At 38.3% G+C, this 25,108-nt stretch overlaps 1 protein-coding gene across 1 annotated transcript in view; it reads right to left on the minus strand.

The window, feature by feature from the left end:
• IGF1R (insulin like growth factor 1 receptor) overlaps window positions 1–25,108 on the minus strand; it is a 385,064-nt gene that overhangs the window by 299,221 nt on the left and 60,735 nt on the right. Inside the window, exon 2 of the mRNA XM_020964050.2 lies at window positions 11,322–11,867. Within this exon, the coding sequence (XP_020819709.1) occupies window positions 11,322–11,867 (546 nt within the window). The remainder of the gene's footprint in view (window positions 1–11,321; window positions 11,868–25,108) is intronic.

Below are 25,108 nucleotides of genomic sequence, written 5' to 3' on the forward strand. Positions count from 1 at the left end.
AGACCTTACCTTCAAGGACCTTACAATCTACGTAATCACAGTGAGAAGACTGACCAACAGTTGCACAAGAAAGGGCAACTAACAGTGAGATTGAGTAATGGTATATGTCAGGTGAATGGTACAGTCAGTGATTAAGCTTTGTTCACGTGAAGCTTCACCAACACTATCTATTTCTTCTACCACCACTCAGTAATAACTGTTTCCTTTTTGGACCTCATACTATTCACATTTCCCTTACAAATTTATGTATAACTTTATATCACTATTACTTGAAAATATACAGCTGCATGAGAGGAAAGAATAAGTTGTATTTAAATCTTGTATCTTCTATGTGTCTAAATGTCTGTTGAATATAAGGAGTTTCACAAAGGAAAAGAAATAAAAAAGAGAGGAAGGAAAGAAACAGACAAATAAAGATGGGAGCAAGGGAAAGAAAGGGATGGAAATTAATGTTAATAAACTGCTTACATCTAAAACCATCCTCTTCAGTTAACCTAAGGGTTTCATTCATATTATCTGATCATTCAACTTTAGAATTCTGATAGGACCATTTAGCCACTGTTCAAAGCTCATCTTCTCTTTATCCTTACATCATCATTAACAGACTAGTAAGAATAATCCACTAATGGAGATTATTCTATAGGATGAGAAGGGGAGGGCTATGGGCTCCTTGTCACAAAATTTATGTTTAAGGTACAATTTACTTGGCATAAAGTAGCTGAGATACTAAGGGTTCTTGATATTGCTGAGGCATCTAACAAACCTGAAACTACGAATTGCCAACAAAACTGGAACGACGATTCATTTTGCAATTAATAAAATGCTTTTGCTTTTACCCCACGAAACTAGAATTCCTGTTAAAAATGATATGCTGTTTAAAAAAAAAAGGAATTGTGCCATATCAACAATTCTCTACCAATGGAAAATGCTCTATTTAAGCACACCCACTGGTACACCTTGCCTCTTGAACACCCACTATATGGCTTCTAATGATCTTCCCACAGGGATCTTTAAAAGACAGATTTGTTGAGTTAAAGAAACATTCTTCTCAGAGAACTGTACATTCCCAGGATTCCACTTGTGATTATGGTGAAGGTGCTTTTAAGCCTCAGCCCCCGCAATGGTTAGCAACAAAAAATCAAAAGGAGGGTCAAGAGTGTATGAATTTGTTGGGTGGAGGGTGGTAATGGAAGGACTGGTGGCAGTGGGGAGGAAATGCAATTATTTTGGGGGGTGGTAACCAGAAAAATAAAATTATGCAGGGTGTCAGCATCCATTTCTGAAGACAATCTCCTGTATAATTGAGGTCCTCTTGGTTCTCCTTGGAATGAAAAATGAATGGAATTAGCATGCCAATGCATCTTTGCTTAAAACCTAGAGTGAAACTTCTTCTGCACAATTACTCAGCAGAAATCTTTTTAATGTAGTAATTTATTTAGGTGCATTGAGGCAGAAGATGTTCCCTTACTAGAATCAAAATAAAAACACACCTGACCCATATCTGAGTGATAGACTCATATCCTGGTAATACTATTAATTATCAAAAGGTCAAGAAGCCAGAATGAAAACCCTTATGCTGAATTGCTAACCCAGTAACAAAGCAACTTTTCACTGACTGTAAGCACTTGAGTTCTTTCCATTATTCCATATATCACCATTAATGTCTTTTGAAAAATTCTAATTCAAAAATGCCTGCCGCCCAGCAAAGTGGTGCTATTTATACCAACTTCAGCTTCTCTCTCTTTTTCTTTTTTGTATTATGGGCTGTTTATTCCCAATCTTTCCCCCATTTTCACTTTTAAGCCCAATTCCCCAGCCCTAGCAGCTGCTAGAAGCCATCCAAGCACTTTGATTCTAGCCGGAAATCCAGTATGGCAACCCCAACTTCACAGATCTGCTGCCAAGAGCAGATGTCAGAGAAATGCAGCTGGGATCCTCCTCCCCAGAGAAACACTGGGTACAAATACTAGATTTGACTGTAGAACTCACCACCATAATAGCAAATGACTGTCAACAAGCAAGGCTTCCTAGTGCTAGTATAGAATTTATTAAAAAAAAAACCCATCTCTGATTAAAGACTGAAAAGGGCCACTGGAGTTTAATAACCGGCATCTCATAACCTTCTGTTTTCAGTTATCAAAGTTTCTTCCCATTACAACTTTTAAGAAGATGAATACACAGGAAATTATTCCTTGGTTGGCTTGCACATTTTTTTTCCCTGAGAGGCCAAACGTATCCACTTAATGCACTGTGTAGACTCATGAGCACCCCTCCTCCCCGACAACATGATTTCCGTAAAAGTTGCACGGAAGGAAGCAAAGATCTTTTCCTTTGTTTATGAAGGAGATGAAAAAACAAAAACCGACTTCTGCTCAGTAACAAAATTAAATAGAAGCCTGGCTGCCTGACATGCCTAATGTTCCCACACAGCATTTTCCCACCCACCTGATATCCTTGAGCGGAAGGTCTAAGCAAGGACAGAGGGATCCAGTGTACATTTCCTGCTATTAACTTGGGGGGGGGGGTTACTAATGCGGGAGGGAGAGAACAAAAAACAAGCATCACCCTCCCCCTCCAAAAAAAAAAAGGGAATGGGCAAAGCATGTATTCTTAGAACACCATTTGAGACCTAAAGTTTTATGTAAAAATGTGCTTTTTAATTGGTAAGCAAAGAAACTCCATCCCACTCTATTCCGTAACCATAAATGTACTTTTTTTTTTCATTTTAAGAAAGAAAATGGTAGGAATTGGGAATTGAGCATCAGGTTTGCCCATTCTTTGTTCAATCAACAAATTTGCAGGTACCATCAATTTACAGGGTGTATCAGCTGAATGAACTTTGTTTATACCAACAGTTTTTTACATATATACCAAACATATAACAGAATACCCCACACACACCTAAATAAAGAGCTAGAATCTTTTCTTTAAGCCATGGAGAGCTATACAACATGCCAACAGGCAGCACTATTATCAACCCAACAAAAGTTGCTGCCTGAAACAATGATTGAGGAGGGGGAACCTTATCTACAATAATAAAATTTTCATGTAGAAAGACTCTAGAGATCATTCTTTCCAACCCTTCACCGTACATACAAAGAAGCCCAGGCTAAGAGGGATAAAGTGACTTATCCACAGTCACACATCAAAATAAAAGCAAAGCTGGGAACAGAATGAAAATAAGAGGTTAGGTCTATACAGTATTTCAATTTTTACGAAGTATTTTCCCCAGAGCAATTCAATGAGGACAATAGTTACAGCTGTGATTTTTCAGATGATGAAAATAAGGCCTAAAAAGGTTAAACAACTTAGTTCAGCTTGTACAGCTATGAAGGTAAGGAGGGAAGGAGAACAGTATGTATTAATCACCTATTAGGTGCCACACACAGAGCACTTTACAATTATCTCATTTAATTTTCACACCAACCTTGTGAGCTAGGTGGTATTATCACCCCATTTTACAGCTGAGGAAACTAACACATACAGAAATTAAGCGACTTGCCCAAGGTCACACTGCTGGTAAGTATCTAGTAAAGCCAAATTTAAACTCAGATCTTCCTGACCCCAGATTCAGCACTCTATCCACTGCAACCCCCTAGATGCTCATTATTAAGTATCAGAGCCAGGATTCGGATCCAGGTCTATTCTGACTCCAAATCTAATAATCTTTCTACTAGACCATCCTAGCTCTCTATTTTTACTTACAGTGTTTTTTCAATTAATAGTCACAATCTATCAAATTTCTATATTGTTACAATTTCTCATGCCTCTCTTTAAAGATAAAGACCTTGTCCTGGATGGAGTCACTGCTTTGCATCATGATACCTCTTACAGTTGCACAAGTAATGAAGGTTCTTCCTAAGCCCTACTGGCCAATCCTACCTTAACTCACTATGTTTCAGGCCACTGCAGATGGAAACCTGCTCATTTTGGACAGCTCCATGCCTGACAGATCTGTTTGAACACTTCAGTATTTTAACTCCAAATGATATTTAAGTGTCCTGCCAACAAATGGCCCCGGTTTAATGTTACTTGTGTCACAGACGGAAAAGCTGTCTCTTACCATCAAATTTCCCTGCCTCCAATCTGCCTCCTGCAGGCAGTGAATGAGGCATGACATAGTGGATGGAGTACTGGGCGTGGAGTTGGATTCCAATTCCCTCTGTGAGACTTAAAGCTGTGTGACCAAGGGCAAGTAAGTCAGTTACCCTTTCTGAGCCTGTTTCCTCATCTTCAAAATGGGTATTATAGGGACATTAATGAACTCTTGGTAGAGTAGTGAACTGGTGCAACCCTTCTAAAGAACAATCTAGAACCACGCCCAAAGGGCTATAAAACTGTGCATACCCCTTGATCCATAAATACCTCTACTAGGTCCATACCCCCAAACAGATCAAAGAAAAAGGAAAAGGATCTATAGGTACAAAAACATTTATAGTAGCTCTTTTTGTGGTGGCAAAGAATTGGAAATTGAGGGGATGCTCATCAATAGAGGAACAGCTAAATAAGATGTGGCATATGAATGTAATAAAGTAACATTGTGCCATAAGAAATGACAAGGGAGATAGTTTCAGAAAAATATGGCAAGATCTATATGAACTATAAGAACCATATGATGCAAAGTGAAGTGAGCAAAACCAGGAGAACATTGTACACAGTAACAGCAATATTGCAATGATGATCAACTGTGAAAGACTGGCTATTCCAATCAATACAATGATCCCAGATAATTCCAAAGGATTCATGATGAAGAAATGCTATCCAACTCCAAAGAGAAAACTGATGAACTCTGAGTACAAACTGAAGTATAATTTTCTCGCTTTATTTTTTTTTTGCTTTGTTTCGTGCTATGGCTAATATGAAATGTTTTATATAATTTCACATGAATAACTGATATCATATTGCTTGCCTTCTTAGTAGGTGGGGGAGAGGTAGGAGGGAGGGAGACATTCTGGAACTTCAAAAAGAATGCTTAAAATAAATAATAAAAATTTTAAGATTAAAAATAAAAAAGTTAACTCTTTTATAAGTAATTTCTCCTTTACAAATCAATTAGTTTTTGGTAATAGTAACCCCTTTCAGTAATATTAGTTGATACAAAGTCATAAAGAAATAAGACTCAGTGGGAAGAGGTGAGGAAGATTTTTTTAAAAAATAATTTACTATTTTGATGAGTTCACCACTGGGGTGGAGATCACAGAAAGTAATCGAGAATACATTCCATCATAGATCATAGATTTAGAATTGGAAGGGACCTTACAGACCACCTCATCCAACTCCCTCATTTTACAGATAAAGAAACTGAGGCATCAAGAGATTAAGTGACTTGCCTGATATCATATAGATAGTTAAGTGGCAGAGCTAGGATTTGAACCCAAGTCCTCTAATTTCAAATGCTTTCCTTCGAATCATGCTGCCTCTTATTGGCAGACTGTTTAGTTAATTGGCTATACAAAAACAGAGTTCCAGGTCATTTGGCTTGGCAGTATAAGCAGTCCTGGGATTGTTGGGAAAGGGAGCTGTTGAAAGGCAGGAGAGAAGGGCTGCAAGGGAGGGATTGGAGACCTCTGTTACCCACAGTGTGGAACACACCCATCTGGCCTCAGGTTTGTTTGGATTTTGTTGTTGTTCTTGTCATTGCTGCTTTTCAGGGAGTCACCTGGCTCCATGGTATAGGCAGCACTAAACCTGCTTCAATGGGAGTCTGGGACAATTTTTGCATTCCCTGGATCTCCTATGGCTCCAAGTTATTCCTATGACATTAGCACAGGAACAGGAATTCGATTCCCAAGACATCTGAGAGAAGGGGTTACAAGGTACCAAGGTATGGTTAGATGGCTAGAAGAAGCTGTACTGCATCTGTCCTACCCTGAAGCTAGGGAAGGGGTGGGCAGTCCAAGAGGTTGTGTATATGAAAGTAAGGAATAAATCTTAGTGGGCAGAACCATTAAAATTCAGAGTTTCCCCTGTTATGGAGGTACTTTGGGAAGAAAAGAAGGAGGCTGGGGAATTGGTCTCCTCTTCAATTCTACTGAGTTCTCGGAGAAGGGCAGGTGAGACCTACAGAACAAAATTATAAAGACTGACTGAGATGGGTCCTAACAATTATTCAAAAGCCCAGATAGAAGACCAGCAGATCCCTAGACAAGAAGGGACCCTTGCAGCTGCTAGGATATTTCCATCTTGGCTATGAAGAGAGGAAAAGGGACACACACACACACACACACACACACACACACACACCCCGAACTTAAAAAGAAGAGGTTCAGATGGGTCATAGTCAGACAGTCAGCACAAGTACATATGACAAAACTTGAGGGATCTGGGTATGGAGGAAAGCACTCTGAACTTAGAATCAAACCCAGGTTCATGGACTCTGACACTAGTTAGCAGGGACCTCAAAGGCCATCTGATCCAATCCGGGCCTGACCAAAAACAACAACAACAAACTCTACAATTCTCAACAAGGGTTCACGCATCCTTTCCTTCTGATCCTCGTTTTGTCCATCTGTAAAATGGGAGTAAATAACACTGGCGTTACTTACTAGTGTAGTTGTAAAGAGCTATTGTCATTATTTAATACTGAGTTATTTGCTGCTGCTTCATTCACATTAGAAACGGAAGGAAAAAGTTGCCACAGAACTGAGAATGGCTTCCAAACCTAGCAATCGGTTGAGAACAAACTGCTATTCTCTTTTCCTCATAGACTTAAAGGAGTATCAGGCTGGATTCCCAGATTCCTTAAATGACTTGAGGGTTCCATCTTGGCAAGTGTCATCCCTCCCTAGGTAGAGGTAGCACACACCTGGGATCTGAGGAGAGGCCAAGAAGCCCAAGCTGGCTTCAGAATGCAAGGGCTTAACTTACACAAATTTCCAGATGCTTACTAGATTGCTCATACCCAAATGCATGCTACTCCCTCTTAACACAACATATGCGTGGGGTCTCATATTAGAAGAGCAGGCAATGCCCCAAAACCAACTGCTGACTCACTGAACTATTAATGAGTCATGGGCCCTACCTGGAGGGCTCAACTGGTTAGCAATCTACAAGAAACTAAAAGACAGTTTTTCATTTCATACACCAGAATTACCTGGGCTATGAACCTCAAAAGGATGCATTTGGGTAAACTACAAAGACAGTAGGGGAAATGGAAAGTTGTTATAAATACCCCCTGCCTTCATTCTAAATACCTGACTCGGTCCAGGAGAAGAGAGCAAACTTTTCACTGTTTATCAATAAAGTGAGCTATTTACTCTCTTCTCACAGGAAGGCTCAGATCTGCTGTTTTTCTGACTTCTCATTTTGGAGTTGAGATGAAAGGCAACAAATTCTGGGACTGCTGGTGCCAGTCAATGCCCTTTTAATTGAAATTAAGCTCCGCCACCAGCTAAGTCTGCTTCCAACATGGCTGGGCTCACCGCCTTCATAGATTTCCTGGCTGCAATCACAGTGATTTGAGCAGACCACAAGCTGTTTATCCTGATATGTTAAAAAGTGCTTAGAGATGGAAGTTTAGCAGCTAGAGTTCTGTCTTTACCTGAAATCAAGTAATGGAAATTCCAATGAGCAAACGTCATCAGCTGAAGAAAAAGCAGTCAGGAAAAAAGACACACAAGTACAATACAATTACTACAGGACAAGGTTCAACCTATAAGTAAATTTTCAAACCTTTCAGCAGTTTTTTACCATAATATGCTTGGATAGTGAGTAAAACAGCAAAGTAGGTCAAATCTGAAAAATTTAAGGAGAAAGAACAAAAGCCCTGTTTCTACCATTATGTCTTCAGTGGGTTCTCAACCTTTGCAAACTAAGGGCCATTGACTTTGTTGTGGAGGGGAGGAGATTATCCTCCTCATTAGCCAATGGCCTTTTAAACACACCCACAAGAATATCAGTATTTCAAGACCTGACAATCCTTTGCCTCACTTAAGAATCACTTCTGTACACTGCTGCCTGCTTTCAGCAAAAACAAACAAAAAGAAAAAATATACAGCACACATCACGAAATAATATTGCTCTAACTGGAAAGTTTAAATTGTAGATAGACCGTACAAAACCTTTTTTTTTAAGAGCCATTGGCTCTTTACTAACAATGCCTCAAGGCTTAAACAATTATCACTCGATTATTCTAATGTTTAGTAGATTTTTATAAATATGAAAAGTATTGGAATAGCTCCAATTAGATTAGGCATGCTTTCTAAAAACAGGCACTTTATAAAGGGTTACAAATGACAGGTGAATTGTTTAGACTTTTTAAGGTTTGTTTGTTTTCCCAGGAATTTTTTTGTATATTTTAAATCATATGCCCTCTATCCCTACCATGAGTTTAAATTTCCCTATTAGGGATTCATCATAATTTTTGGTTCTTGGCCTCTGAAAAGTTACCTATGACTCTGATTTAGTTTATTTTTAAAATAATATCCTTAGTTCTTATCCTAACGTTAAAGGGAGTATTTAATTTTTCTAATTCTGTAATTCTCAAATGGGACTCTTATAAGCCTCACGTGATTTCAAGAATCTTACTGGGGATGTGATCACAGTGATAAATATATAAGTAGAAGCAAGGAAGAGAAATCAACAAATATTTGTCAAGTATCTATGTGCAAAGCACTGCAGGGGGAAACAAAACAAATCAGTGAGGGGATGTGACAAAGATAAATATTCTAAGTAGGAAACCACAGAAGCAGCAAAAACGGAATTCTTGAATTTAGAAAGCAGGCAGAAAGGACAGAAATTACATTTCCTTATTTTCTGTTACTAACTAAAAACTATGTCCTCATAAGAATATATGACTGAAATATTATTAGTAAGGAATACATATTTACATAAAGCAGCATGGCATACTGAATACAGATTACTGGGCTTATATAGACAAGCAGACCAGGATTCAAATTCTGTCTCTGACCATGAACAAGTAAGATAGGATTTATTGAAGTAATAGTTGGTCTTCAATCTGCATTGGCAGATGGGAGTTCCCACATAAGTTACCCACATTCATGAAATCCACAGATTTTTCACATATGTGTTTTCAGTATTTCTTTTCTAGCAGAGTTCATGGATTTTGTCCTGTTCTACTCCCTCACTCAGTCTCGTCATGGTGCACATCTATGAAAAGATTCAGTCTGGATTAGAAGTACAGTATAAAAACTGAGCAAAATGATATGGTCTACCACTCGGTCTTATGAGTATTACACTCTAAGTTTACTAGACACCATCAAAAAAATCAATGACAACAAAACTTTTTTATATATAAAAAAAGCTTGTTAGATAACACATACATACAGTTAATGAATTAAACTTTTTTACAATATATCTTCTTCATTTGAAAAGTCCTATTGTGATGCTTCCTTGTAGAGAAGAGTTAATCCCGGGAATAACCCCAGCAGGCCGAACCAGCACAGCACCAGCTCTATCAGAACCAACTATGTGGGGGAGGAGCTTCACAAATGAGTCCACAGATGAACTGTGGGTCTACTGTTTGAAGACCAGTCTAGCTATCTTTGAAAAGGCTCATCAACAGAAAGTTTTGAGTCTTTGGTTGTGCTAGCTGTTGTCATTTTTGTTGTCATTTTATTGTTTTTCCCCAGAGATGAGAGCACCTCCCCCCACCCAATCCCCTCCCTGATTAAAATCAAGAACCTCTGAATACTTCCTTTAATAGAAAATACTTCAAGCCTCCATCTATTTAATAGTTCACTTTTCCAGTACTTTACATGCAGAAGATGTGGCTAATGATAAGTAACAATTTTAAGTAATCTCTACAGCAACTTGGGTGCAGTGCCTCCCTCCCATTTCAATCAAGCTTAGTTAGTAAAGTGACGGATCTTGCAATAGGATGGATCATCAGAATGCTTGCAGAACACACAATGATACTTTAAATGTCAATCACAGTGTTTGAACACTGTAACAAAACTGTCTTATACGGATCTTGCATTGTGCTCCTTCAGAGGCAAGCAGTCTTTCTGTTGTTATCAAAAGAACAATGTGCATGCACACATCCAGAACCAAGGATCAACTAAATTATCCTGAGGTGCAGAATCACCTTTAGATTTAAAAGGTATTATTTCCCTATTACAAGTGAGGTCAAAATGGGATCAAACTAACAGGTACCTTGTGGTTCACGTCAACTTTTTTTCCCTCCTCCACAGTTTAGTTGAACCTCCTAATTGGGAGATTCTTTGTGGGTTGAAAATGGCAAGAACACAAGAGGAAAACCTTCAGTCTTTAACGGGACCAATCATCAGACATAGCTGATTACTTCCCTAATATGATTACTGGCAGGCAATATCCTCCTGGTCATTACCACTTAAATGTCTGTGGAGAGTAATCAACGTGATATTTTAACAACTCTGATCTGATTCCCAAGGTTCTGATCATATTATGAGGAGGATTACCTGTGACTAAGTCAAAATGAGGAGGAAATAAGGGGATTCTAGCACAGATCAACTGAACACACAAAAATACCATTCTACATTGTATATAGCACTTTATACTTTCCAAACTTTCCACACAGAAGAGTTCTGACCATCAATCCTGTGACATACGGCAGATAAATATTTAGCATAAGGAAACTGAGGCCCCAGAAAAAATAAGTGACTTGCCAGAATTACATAGCGAATTTAGAGGCAGAGCTTACACTATAACCCAAATCTCCTTACTTCCAGTTTAGTCATCTCTCATCTTAACCATACCCTTCAGACATACTCTGTCCTGTGAAACCAAAGTAAATTAAAGTTGTGTGATCACCACCTTACACGTGGAAGAAGTTAACCCTTCCAAATGGGTTTAGACATAACTCCTAATTTTTTCCCCCTTTTTTGTAATCACAGTCCAGAAACACTTATGTTGAGGAGTACCATAGCACTGAGTCACAATTTTTCACCACAACCATCTGTTCCAGTAGAGCCATACACAACCCCAACCAACAATGAGCCTTACACAACTAATAAGTGTGAACACTGTGCCATTTTTCTCATGAGGTTTACAAAGTTTAAATAAGGTCATCCTTCTGGCCCTGAGCACAAGTATGTATGTATTATATTATATGTGTATGTGAACACATAGAGTCTGACAGAGCTGAACAGCAGTTATAATCATCACACATTAATGTTTCTTTAAACCACCAGGTCTAAGATGTGAAAAGAATTACAATTGAGATCTACCCATTAGGAAACGAAGCCTGAAATGGTAGACATACCAATTCATTAACTGAAATAGCCACCTAGATTACCAGAACTACTTACTTTTACATGAAGAAAGAAGGCAGGAAAGAAAAGGGGGGAAGGGGAGCAGGTAAAAGCAGTTTATTTAACTCTTACTTTTCTGACAGTGGTTTGTGGTCCAGCAGCGGTAGTTGTACTCATTATTAATGGTTGTCTTTTCACACAATGGCTTCTCTTCCATTGTTCCTGGACAAAGGTCCCCACATTCCTTTGGAGATTTATTTCCCACAATATAGTTGTTAGATACAGCATCCAGAATCAAAGACCAGTCCACAGTGGAGAGGTAACAGAGGTCTGAATTCTTCTCAATCCTGATGGCCCCCCGAGTGATATTCCTAAGGTTATATAGCCCGATCTCTTTGAGATTTGTCATCTCAAAGATCACCAGGGCATAGTTATAAAAAAGGTTTCTCCCTCGAATGACCGTAAGGTTAGGGAAGAGGTCACTAAGGCTCTCCAAGCCCGCCACACGAAAAAGCAGCAAGTAGTCAGTGATGACCGTGAGCTTTGGGAATCGGAAGTTCCTGTAGTCCTCTGCCTTAGAGATCAGTAGAATTCGGAGGTAGCCCTCAATCACTGTGCAGTTTTCTAGTCGCTTCAACTCCTGGATTTCATTGCGAATGTCAATGTTTGGCCCACAAACTAGAAGTAAAAAAGAAGAGGAGGGGGGAAAGGCAAGACACACTTTAGTTAAAGGAAATATTTTCTCTGAAAACATTACCAACCCTAGAATGTGGTCACTCTTTTCCAAGAAATCTATGTTTTCATTAAAGAAATAAAAATATCATTGTTGACCAACTTTAGGCATGGAACTAAAAACTTACTTTTGCCTTCTGAGTCCTACAACTTAAGCTGGTAGTCGAATACATGCTATATACTTCCCACTGATAATATAATACACTGTTTCTTGAAGAGGAAAAAAAAACTCAACATAACTATAAATATTATCACTATTACACAATACCAAGTAACCATCCAGGATGATGAGTGATAAAAATATTCTAGAAATAGGGTAATCTTTCTAAGTGAGGGCTGAGAGTCTGTTATGCTGTTTTCTTTTATTAATGAGCTTATATTCTATAGCCCCTTTCTCTCCCTGACCTTGTGTACCTTTATATGCATGCATGCCTGCACAAAGTTACCCAGAATGTATTTTCATAACTCCAGGAATACAGTATATCCAAATCCCATTGTAAAGGATTAAGACCGTGTTATGCCATTCATCCAATCACTCATTTCTATAACATCACTCCTATGAAACTAACTGTCCCCTTCAATGATGCTTTATCTGACATCATGTTTTCTTAGATAAGATTAAGGATATTCGACAATGTATGCTTACTCTACAGCTAACTTTAACCACACTCAAAAAGAACTTTTTTAAGAAAGATTGTGATGTTTACAACATATTTTTGGTACTTTTTAAGTGAAAAATAAACACCTTTTCCTTCAACCCTCATGTCATCTCTTCTCAGTACTTTAAGAAGTGATGCTATTAGAAACTAGTACTAAACTTTTTCAGGATTGTAGTTGCTTTTCTAATCCATGAATTCAAACAATTTTACTGACCATCTACTCTAAATAAGATATCATGCTAGGTGCTACTGCGAATATGGAGAGGCAACCAGTTCCCTCTAGGAGCTTACAGTCTAGAAAGGGACATGATAATAGCTAACATTTATACAGTGCTTAAGGAGTAGTTGGGTAGGGCTGGATAGTGGATAGAGTGCTGGACCAGGAGTCAAAAGGATTCGAGTCCAAATTCAGCCTCAGATAACTATTGTGTAAGCCTGGGCAATTCACTTAATTTCTATTTGCCTCAGTTTCCTCAACTGCAAATGGGGAATAATAACAGGACCTACCTTAACAGAGGGTCGTTTGTGAAGTTCAAATGAATTAACATTCGTAAAGTACTTATTAGCACAATGTCTGCCACATAGTAGGCACTACATACTCATTCCCTTCCCCTTCAGGTCTGCGCAAATCATTCTACTCATTTGACACTCAACAACTCTGTAGGTAGGCATTACAGATATTATACCCATTTACCAATGGAAACTGAGGGTTGGCAAAGTTTTGTGGTTTGCCCCTGGTCACACAGCTCTCAAGTTTCAAAGATGGGTTTTACACCCAGATGCATCTCCTCATTCCAGATTTCCTACCCTTTTTCCACTGTTTCATGTTGCCTCTCAATATGCAATTCATCAATTGTTACAGTCTAAGGATAGAAGATTTATAAATGGAAGGGATGTTGGAAGTCATCGAGTCCAACCCTTTCACATTAAAAATTAGGTCAGAGGGAAATCTGTTGTAGATGTTTATCAACCTGATCATAAACTATATTTCACTGCTTGTGACTTGGCCGATTAAAAGGAGACGTGAGGTGGCACAGGGGATAGAACACCAGCCCTAAAGTCAGAAGGACCTGAGTTCAAATCCAGCCTCAGACCAAACACTTGACACTTACTAGCTGTGTGACCCTGGGCAAGTTACTTAACCCCAATTGCCCCCCCAAAAAAAAAAGAAAAGAAAAGAAAATTAGGTCAGAGAGGTAAAATAATTACACAGATATTAGGTGGAAAGTCATACGCATAGTACAGCAGAAAAAGCTATGGGAGTTCAAAGGACGGGGAAAGCATCTGGAGAGGTCAAGGAAGGCCTGCTTCCCACAAGAAAGGCTTCACAGAGGCAAGGACTTTTGATCTGGACCTTGAAAAACAAAGAGAACTGAAGAGAAGGGAAGTAGAGGCAGGGGGAAGAGCATGAGCAAGAAACACAAAGGTGGGGAAGTACTAGGACATTAGGCTGAAACACAGCTGCAGGTCAGACTGAAGAGGGCCCAAGTCCCAGCTGAGGAATTGGGACTTTTCATTCAGTAGACACCAAAAAGTCAATGCATGGTTTTGAGTAAGGGAGTAACATAATCAAAATCTTTGATACTTTGAAGGATTTGTAGTTTCACTGGTAGAGGAACTCTCTGAGCTGACATGGACTGTCTCAATATCTTCAGTCTTCTTGTCCATAATTCTCCATAATTCTCTAGTTCAAATAAAGTAACTTTTGGGGGAAAATATATGGGTGAGGTATAGGACAAATTAGAGGAAGGGAAAGTTGGAGGCTGGTTCAGATGCTGTTACAATAATCCAGGTATGGCAGGGGTGGGGCTAGAGGTAGGAGGAAGAAGAGGAACATAACAGGGAACTGAGTTAAGATGGCTGCATCAGAATGAAAGGGAAGGGTGAATGTGCATGAAATTGTGAACAATCAACAGGTCTTGACAAATATCAGGAACAAGAAGAGCGAGGGAATCAGATAATCTATAATCATAAGGTTTTTTAAGCTAGAGGACCCCTTAAAGATCATTGAATACTACCCCTCAGATTTTACAATGAGAAAGCTGAAACAAAAAAATTGGGAGTAGAACCAGATGTAGAAGTTGGGTCTCTTGACTGTCAGCTGGGTGCTTTATCATTCTACCAAGATTTCAAGCCCACCTAATACGTTTGTTGAACAAGCATCTAGTGCTGTGAGCACTTGTGTTAGGCAATGGGGATGCAAAGATTAAAAAAGCAATGTATCTTATCTAAACTATGCATCTCTCCCAGCACCTAGCATGGTACTTTGCACACAGCAGGCACTTAATAAACATTTTTGATATTTTTATTTGGAATAAGGTTGAAATGGAAGGTTTGGAGCTAGATTAACTTGTTGTTGTTAAATCATTTCATTTGGGTTTTCTTGGCAAAGATACTAGAGTGGTTTGCCATTTCCCTCTCCAGCTCATTTTACAGATGAGGAAACTGAGGCAAACATGGTTAAATAACTTCCCTAGGGTCATCCCGCTAGTCAGTGTGTGAGGCCAGATTCGAACTCAAAGAGATAAGTCTTCCTGACTCCATGCCTGGCACTCTGTTCACTGAACCACCTAGCTGCCAAATGAACTAGATTAGCTAGAAAGCTCCAAATGCCCGGCCTCCCACGTTGTGTTTTCTTCCCAAGGCATGAGGAGGGGACCAATGAGATGAGACTTCTTTTAAAGTTATTTTTGCAGTGGTGTAATGGATATTTGGTGAAGGAAAGAGATTGTAGGCAAGGAGGTCAGCTAGGAAACCATTATAAGAGACTGAGACCTGAATTAGGATGGTCACAGTGAGTACTGTTACATCAAAATGACAAGTGCTGCGTGGAACTATGTTAAGTGCTAAAGGACCTGAGACTTTTATGCTAGAATCACAGAATTTCAGAGCTGAAGAAAATTGGGGTCATCTGGTCCAACCCTTCTATTCCACAGATGAAGGAACTGAGAGGTTTAATGAAAGAACCAGAGAGGTTTAATGACTTGCTCACAATCACACAGCGCATTACTTAGTTGAAAAAGCTGGAATTAAACTCCTGTACCTCAATTTTCTACTGTACTATATCAGCTGTTAACTAAAAATTAATTTTTTAAATCCTAGACCAAAAAAAAATTCAATCCATTTCTTTTAGCATCAAGATCTACCTGGAACATTCATCAGTCAAAAAAGAAAAGGGAAAAAAAACCCCCACCACACACAGTATGTTACTTATGCCAGAATACTTATTTATTTTTGTGTCACAGATCATGTTGAATCATGCTATAAAGTATTAGGTATCTAAGCCAGGCAATGCATTTGAAATCATTACCTATAGACCATGAAAATCCACTATCTAGGCAGAGAGCCTCAAGCCTAATAACTTATTTTCCTGATATTTTACATCTGGAACAAAATGCTCACATGAGGAGAAGAATCTCCATTTCACTTCTTTCCCTCCCTCCTCTCCAACCTTTCAGAACTTACATAAATCTATATTAAGGCAAAACAGCAGAGTAGATCTCTCAGTTAAGACACCACATTATAAAGACTTAACTGTTGTCTACATAGAATGACAAGAGCAGACTCCAAACCTGACACTTTTTTTTTTCCCATTTAAAGAAATCAAAAAAGATCAACTGATTCCCTAAAGGGGGAAAAAAGAACTCAAAGCACAAGGTACAAGGAGCTGAGCCTAACATTCAGTTGTTTTTTGATTCTGTGAGATTGTAGGCCTTTAGGGTGTTTTGTGACACTGACAGAAAAAGGAAGCCCTGATCATGAGGAATAATTGGAAAAGAAGAAAGAAAGCAAAGGATCCAGCATTTTGCTTAAACAATCTAAGAAAGAATTAAAGAAAGATATCCCAAAGACCGCATTTATCATTCAGGGGAAACTGAATACTATATGTTCCCATATTTTTCAGGCAAAAAAATCATACAAGTAAGTCAATATATGAAGAGTACTAGAATGTGAAGTCCTCATGTTGCCCTTTAAAAAAGGACAGATGCCGAGGAAAATACAAAAATAAAAAAACAGGGAAGAAAAGCTTGCACTAAAAGAAATCTGTGACAGAGATCAGTGACCACGTACAGTACTCACAGTGTACAGTACTACACATACTCTACACACTGTGGGAGGTCAATAAAAACAGACAACAAAAATAAAAACAGATGGAGAAACTCCAGCTAAGTCTGACAACAGAGAAGGGGTAAAAAGGGCAAATGGTAGCCTAAGGTCACCTCACAGGCAGAAGCTGGCCAACAGATTTAAACAGTTTCTTTACTACTGATAAAAAAATTTTTATCAAAAAACAATTAAGTTGAAAGGAAACTGTCACTGGAAAATTCTAAAAGATTATAAGAAGATCAAAGAACTCGGCTACTCTTGTCATACTTGAGGAAGGCTAAACAATATACACATAAACTATATTTATTTGGTTAATAAACCCATGTGAAATCACTCATTTAAAGGGCAATGATGGAAAACACTTGGTTGATAGCAAGGAGATATGGCTTATCCCAAAGAGGCTCCAAGGAGTTTAAGAGAGGGCCATGGTCCAGCCAAGAGGAATAGACAGAAATGCCTTGGAAGAGACTTATGTCAGAAAGTGGGCTGGAAGAGGCAAGGTAACTGATATCTTCCAGGAAAATTCCTCTACTTGCAAAAAGGAAAACTGATGGCTGAGTTTAAAAAGAAAATGACCAAGGTTAGATTCCAATTGTCAGGCCATTCCTAAGGACCCGAGCCACACAGCTGGAAAGAAGAGGGAAAGAATGGCACTGGTACAGATGCAGAGAGCAAGGGAAGGAACCCAGGATAATGAGGATAATAGCTGACATTTACAAAAAGAATTTAAGGTTTTCAAAATGCATTATATACACTGTAACAAGACACTTTGGGGTATGTATGTATGTATACATACATATAAATATGTGATTCTCACAAGAACTAAATGAAATAGGCACCAAAAGTATTAATTATGCCCATTTCACAGATGAGACATAATAGGCAGATATTAAGTTGTTAATGATTTCTTAACCTCCAAATCTAATGGCCTTTTCTCTATTTTCACCCTCCCTGACCTGTCTGCAGTCTTTGATACTCTTCATCACTCTCTTCTCCTTGACATTCTCTTCTCTGTAGTTTTTCCAAACCCAACTTTCTCCTGGTTCTCCTTCTATTTGTCTTACTTCTCTCTCTTCTGTCTTATTTGTTATATTTTCATCCAGGTCTGGCCCAGTAACAATGGGTGCCCCAAGGCTCTTTCCTGGGCCCTCTTCTCTTCTTCCTCTATACTACTGTACTTAGTGTTCTCACCAGCTGCCACGGTTTGAATTATCATCTCTATGCTGATGTTTCTCAGATCTACTCGTCCAACTCTAACTTCTCTGTTGATCTCCAGTCTCACATCTCCAACTGGCCCATAGTCACACAATAAATGTATCAGAGGCAAGATTCAAACTCAAGTCTTTCCTGACCCTTAAGTCCAGTATTCATTTTACTACACCACATAGCCTCACAGAAAGATATAATTACAAAGCAAGAACAGACCAGTAAATAAGCCAATGTGCTAGAGAATCCTAGGAGGCATTTTAGCTTTGCTAGTGAGTTTATTGATATAGTCTGGTTATGAAAGGCGTGGTTCTAAAAGTAGCTTTGCTGTACATCCATGCAGCTTCTGGCAAAATAGTCCTGACTATTAGAGTGGTCTTAATCAGAAAAGGTCTTCTAGAGTTAACTGATCAATCTTAAGTTAAACTGTCATATAAATTCAATTTTTAAAAAACCACTTTAGTAAGTAACCACTATATGCAAAGCATTAAGCTGAGTGCTGGGGTTACCAAGGCAAACATGGAAGTCCCTGATCTCAAGGAGCCTATGTCCTGCTTTTTTTTTTAATGGTCAGGATTAATCCCAGCCAAACTTGCTCATTAATTTATTCTTCAAAAACATGATATCAGATTAAACAACATTAAATACAAGGGGCAGTTAGATCCATGGGAACAGTGTTAGATGTTATAAATGGGTAATTGGTTAAACAGCAATACATCAGGACATTAACAGTCCACAAGTCAACAAGAAGAGAGAGAGAGAGAGAGAGAGAGAGAGAGAAGAGGAAAGGAGAGCGTGGGGGGGGGGAGACAGAGAGAGAAAGAGAACGTTTATTAAGCACTTACTATACATCAGGCACTATGTAAATGCTAGGGATACAAAGGAAGGCAAAAACACGGTCTCCACCTTCAAGGGGCTAACATCATAATTCTAAAAGGGAGTTAGGAAGGGAAGGGAACACTCATTTATTAAGTGACTGCTATGTGCCAAGCATAAAGAAAAGCAAAAGATGATCCCTACTCTCAAGGACCTCACAGTCTAATATGCAGTTATGTTCAAACAAGCCATATTTAGGATAAACTGGAAATAAGAAAGGGAAGATACTAGAAGTAGTATGGGGGATCAGACATCACCACATAAACATATTAGTCTGATGGCATATGTAAACTCTTGTGAAATCTAAATATACTAGTGAAATACAAACAGCACTCATTTACTAAGGGCCTATAATCAAGACATGACCGCAACCAAAAATCGCATACTGAAAAGATAAAAATCACATAATGAAAAAAAGACAAAAGTTTTTGTATGACCAATTTCCATGTCTTTTACACACATAATAACAAAACTTTCCTGACATGGTTAAAATCCATTTCCTATCACTTCTCACTTATGTATTCACTATGAAAGTTAAATTGTAGTCTGACGGTAAGTGAGTTCTTCATCCTGGTAGACATTTTCCTCTATAACAATTCTTTATCTCCTTTTATCCCTCACCAGTGCAAACATTTTACAAGAACCTATCTATTCTACAAAAACAAGGGGAGGAAACCAAGCAAAACACACAACAAGGCCAAAATCACAAATGAAGAAATGGAAAAAGGTGTGCCTGACTTATTAGATGTCTCTTTTTCAATCAATCAATCAATAAACATTTATTAGGTGCCTACTACATGTGAGGCATGATGCTAAAGTCCAGGGCTACAGAAAGAGACAAATGCTCTCAAGGAGTCTATAATCTAATTTTTCCTACTATATGCAGTGATTTTGTTTTCCCAATTACTATTCAATCAAAATGCCTGGGTGTATTCTGGCTCCAGGTCCTATTGACTGAGAATGCCTAACAAAAATATTCTTGATAACAAAAATTACAAACACAAAATGTGGAAGTCCCACGAAAATAATCAAAACAGAATTTCACTTCCACAAGTACACACAAATATAATTCCTTAAGTCAACATAAAGTTTTTTGCTTTGTTTACTAAATGAGAATATGTTCAAATTTCACCAGTCTCTTTGAATGTCACATGAAGAGACAGTATCAGTCAACAGGTTCACTTACCAAGGCGGAAGACCAAAAAACAAGACTTTCCTTATACAGAAAATTTCTTTTGGAAAGAGAAATATGCACTTGGACACAATTCATCAAGTTCTCCATTTTTCTTCTCTGCTAACAGATAATAGCCATTCAGTCTTAGGAAGATACACATCCGTAAAATGAAATTAGCTTGAGGATGACAGTATATTAATAGGAAATAGCTCCAATGAGTAGTAGACTCTAGCATAGAGCTCACATAACAATAGTGAAACATCTATATCCTGTCATGCCAATTAAGATAAGGATATTTGAAAGGGAATCCAAGAACTTGGGGAGACTAACACAAGTCCCTCTGGCCTTTCCACTTAAAACATCTGCTGACTAGATGACGTGTTTTGGAATAAAGGTTTTTAAATTTTTAACATGGCGGTAGCAAAACCATTTTCCTAGATCTATGTAAGAACCAACACTTCATCTACTCTCCAAGCATGAAACAGTGTTCAAAATCCTTTCCTGATCTTGAACTATCTTTGTCCAATATTCTTTACAATTCTCTATGTTTAAATACTACTCCTGAAAGCATTTTATCTTTTCTAATTTAATTGTGTTTATTTAAAATAGCTGATGATATTTCTGATGAGCATTAAAAATACATGAGAATTTGTTTTGGATTGAACACAACCCATTAAATGAAACTCAGCATAAGATGGGTTCCTCCTGAAATTTTTTCAAGGCAGGTTTAGTTACAAAATGTACTGAAAGAACCTCAAGATGATACAGTTTCACCAATAAATCAGTCTCATGCCATTGATTCTAAGGAGTGTAAAAGATGCCAAAGCATCATGCCAATTTAGAACAATTTTTTCCACCCAACAAAAACACAACTCATAACACCAACCATAGCATAGGACAAGTTTTTGTAAAGTTGAAAAGCTTCAAATGCCATCATATGCATGACAAAGAGAAGGGATGTTATAGATTATTATGACAGAAAATGAGAAAAGGTATAAAGTTGTACAGGCTATGATATCTATATAAATTACAGCTTGACTTGGAAGACTTACAAATGCTCAGCTTTTTCTCATAATTAGGTTAAGAACTCAATCATGGCCAACATATATAGTCTACTTGTAGTATCTATCCAAGATATATGCAGTGTATATGTATACATAAATGTATGTGTGTACACATACACATACACACAAATAGGGCAGAGAGAAATACTTAGTCCATCGCCTCTTTGTCAGGAAGTAGGTATCTTTCTTCATCATCAACTGGAACCATAATTGATCAATGAATTAATCAGTTTTAATTAAGTCCTTCAAAATTATTCTTTTTTTTTACTGCATTGTTCTTTAAGTATAAATTGTCCTCCTGGTTCTGCTCACTTCACTGTATCATTTAATATCAGTCTTTCCAAGTTTCTCTGATACTGTCCCTTCCATTACATAATTTTTTCTTATCCTACAAACAACTTTTTAATAATATCTAGAATTTATATAGCACTTTGAAGTTTGAAAAGCTCTTAAGTATATTAACTCATTTGAACAATGTAACAACTTTTGTGAGCTAGATACTATTATTATTCCCATTTCGGAAAACAGGTGAGAAACAGAGCAGTTAAGTGACTTGCTAATAAATGTCTTGGGCAGAATTCAAACTCAAGTCTTCCTCACTCCAAGTCCTGAGTTCTATCCACTGTGCCACCTAGCTATCTACTTTAAAAGCAGGTGGGAAATTGAGCCAAGCTCTTGTCTCTCCTTTTCCCTCAGATTTCCCATTTTTTCTGCTGCTTTGAAAACAGCTTTGTAGCATATGTTGCATTTTCAAAAAGCTTTCACATCTATTATCTTATGTGATTCCCTTCAATAAACAACTTTCACTGGATATTCTCCTGAGACATGCTACTCCCACACTTACAAATCCATTCTTTTTCCCAAAGAAACATTTTTTCCTCATCCTCACCTACTAACATAAACATCTGAGAGTCTGGAGTCCCATGTTCATTTCTCATTCTTCACTGACTTCTTCTAAGCTTTCTATATAAGTCACTTATCCATTTTATACACTGGTTTTCTTCAGCCAAAACACAAAAATGACAATGTAAAACACCAGAAAGAGCCACTCTGCTGGAATTATTTGCTGCCTTCTGTGTGGGGAACCCAAGGGGGTCCCCAAGACCCTTTCAGAGTGGTAGTAGGGTGTCCTGAGGTCAAAACTCTTTTAATGATAACACTAAGACATTTGAATTTCTAATACAGAATACATCAACATGGTCCCCGATAATTAAGAGTGTAAAGGGTTCCTGAGACCATAAAAGTCTAAAGACTTGCTGGTATGAGGCATCCATCCAACAGGAGATCCGATGTGGCTTTCTTCTCCCCTACAAATAGCTCCCCTAATCATTACACCTTTTTACTCAGTCAATTCAATTCAGTTCCATCTCCAGGAGGAGACAATGGTTCAATTCTCACCAGGGCTCCAGAATCACCCTACAACCAAGTGTAGAGCAAACATATCATTGCCAAACTTAAGGGATGGCCCATGAAGATAAGACCCAAAACTAAATGACCCAGGGCAGCCCCTACACTTCAGGGATCCAAATATCAACTGACTGCAGATCTGAGATTACTTTCACCAATGATTGATACATTACAAAGAGAAAATAAAGTGGGATGAAATTTCTGTAGGGTTTTTTTAAACATACAACATAGGAAATGAAAAAGACAAACCGACTTCATTGGTTTCCTTATTTTACTCAAAAGTGAATACTGTTTGTGCAAATTCATTGCAGGGCAAGGAGAATAGGGGTGGGGGAAACACTGTAGTGCACAGAGGGGTAAGCAGGTACAGCTAGTGCCTTGCACAATATGAAAAGGATTCTTTGGGAACATTCAGCATTGCAGGGCTGTCCGCAGGAAACAGCTTCCTTATAAGGCTGAATACACATACTGATTAAGCTGCTACTATTGTAGCAGTAACCTGAAGTCTACAGACCCCCCTCTCCAAGGGTACACAGATCTGGGGGCGGGGAGGGTAGTCTTTGAACTTGGATGGGAAAAAAGGTTACACTTTTATTTCCACTGACTTCTAACTGAAACAACATTTTCTTCAATTATTTAAAAAGATTATTCAGAGAAGGGGGTCCATAGAGACTTCCCTCCACTGACAAAGGGGTTTCTATAACATCAACAAGAAAGTGCAGGAAGTCCTGCACTAATGTATTTGGAGAAACCAGATAATGAGGGAGAGGGAGGGCGTCATGTATCCAACTAGCCTCTACAAGTGACAAGCTAACTGTAAGTGTAATAAGGGAATGGATGCAAAAAGTCAGTCTATAAGCATTTATTAAGTGTCTGCAGGGGCAGCTAGGTGGTGTGGTAGATAAAGCACTGAGCTTGGAATCAGAAAGACTCATCTTCAAGAGTTCAAGCCTAGCCTCAGGCACTAGCTGTGTGGCCCTGGGCAAGTCACTTAATCCTGTTTGCCTCAATTCCTCATCTGTAAAATGAGCTGGAGAAAGAAATGACAAACCATTCCAGTAACTTTGCCAAGAAAACCTCAAATAGAGTCATGAAGACGTGGACACCTCTAACCAGCAACTTTTGGCTCTAAATCTAATAATGTTTCTGGTTCTCTGTGAATTTAAATAGGTTTAATGATGATTTCCCCTTTCCTGCCCTGTCCCAACCCCCACAGCATCTTTGCTTTGAGATTTCCTCCAGCACCATAGAAGATCCAGCCATTCTTTGTTCCACCCTGGACAGAACCAGGAAAAACTGGCCAAGAAATAATTCAACTTCTAGTTTTTGTACACTGCCCAGAAAGAAAAGAAATGAAACAAAGATTAATCTAACAACAAATACTGTTTCTGGCCATGCTATGTTTTCTTTGGACCATGTGTACATGCACACAAACTTGGGATTACAAATCTTCAACATAAATTAAAAAAGATAAAATGTCATTCTCTACTGAGTTATATTGTATTTATTTTAAATCATACATGAGTCTTTCTTTATCTCCAGGAACAGTTACATAGTTTTCCTTCCAGGTAAGGCCACATACTGAGTTCAGCTCCCATACTACTAGAATATTTCCACTGGGGCACAGTTAAAACTTGTCATGTCACCCATTTCTTTATTGCTCAATGCAGGAGTCTTTGTATAAAATAAAAATCACCAAATTAGTAACTGCCACATCACCAGACCAAAATTATTTCACTTCGGTGAAATGGCACTTGTTTTTCACCAATGAAGAGCATTTAGTTTTTGTTTTTCTTTGGAGGTTTATATCCGGTCAATTTGAAATTCTCAAGTGAGCCTTTGAAGAACTGTTAGGACTCCTAGTTTTGTCAGCAGTTTCTCTGTTTTATGCTCATGAATTCTTTTGTTTCAACCTCCACATCTCTTACTGCCATCACACAGCCACCACTCTAATTCAATCCCTCATCACCTCTTGCCTGAATTAGTCTCCCTGCCTTAAAGTCCCTTCAATCCATTCTGCACACAAATGCCAAAGTGATTTTCCCCAAGTGCAGGTCACTCCTCTACTCAAAGTCCAGCAGCTCCTTGTTTATCTCTAAGAACTATGTATAAACTGCTCTGTCTGCACTTCTTTCCAGCCAAACTGACCTTCTCACTGTGCCTCATCTACAGCACTCTGTATCCCACTTCTATGTCATTTTCATTGGCTCTTCCCTGCCTGGAATGCTCCCTCTTTACCTCCACCTAACTTCATTTGAGCCTCAATTCAAGCCTTTCCTGATCTTCCCAGCTGCTCATGCCTTTCACTCAAAATCATCTTGCATCATTTTGTATATGTCTGTATGTATGTGTGTATACACATACATATATAATACACATGTACACACATACATACACAATACATGTACACAATACATGTATACATACATACACACACACACACACATATATATATGTATATAAAAATGAGTATGAGTCTCCTCCAGCTCAACTGTAGATTTCTCAAGGGGAGGTACTATTTCACTTCTGTCTTTTATCCCCAACACCTATCACAATGTCTGGCACATAGGGGGCACTTTAGAAATGCTTGTTAATTGATTGGTTTGGATTAACATTTCTTTTAAAGGGAGGGGAGGAGAAAGACATCTATAATAAAATGATTATAATAGTTAATAATAACTTATATAGTGCTTA

Source organism: Phascolarctos cinereus, unplaced genomic scaffold (assembly GCF_003287225.1).
Source record: "Phascolarctos cinereus isolate Bilbo 61053 unplaced genomic scaffold, phaCin_HiC Scaffold_3;HRSCAF=262, whole genome shotgun sequence".
Classification (NCBI taxonomy): domain Eukaryota; kingdom Metazoa; phylum Chordata; class Mammalia; order Diprotodontia; family Phascolarctidae; genus Phascolarctos; species Phascolarctos cinereus.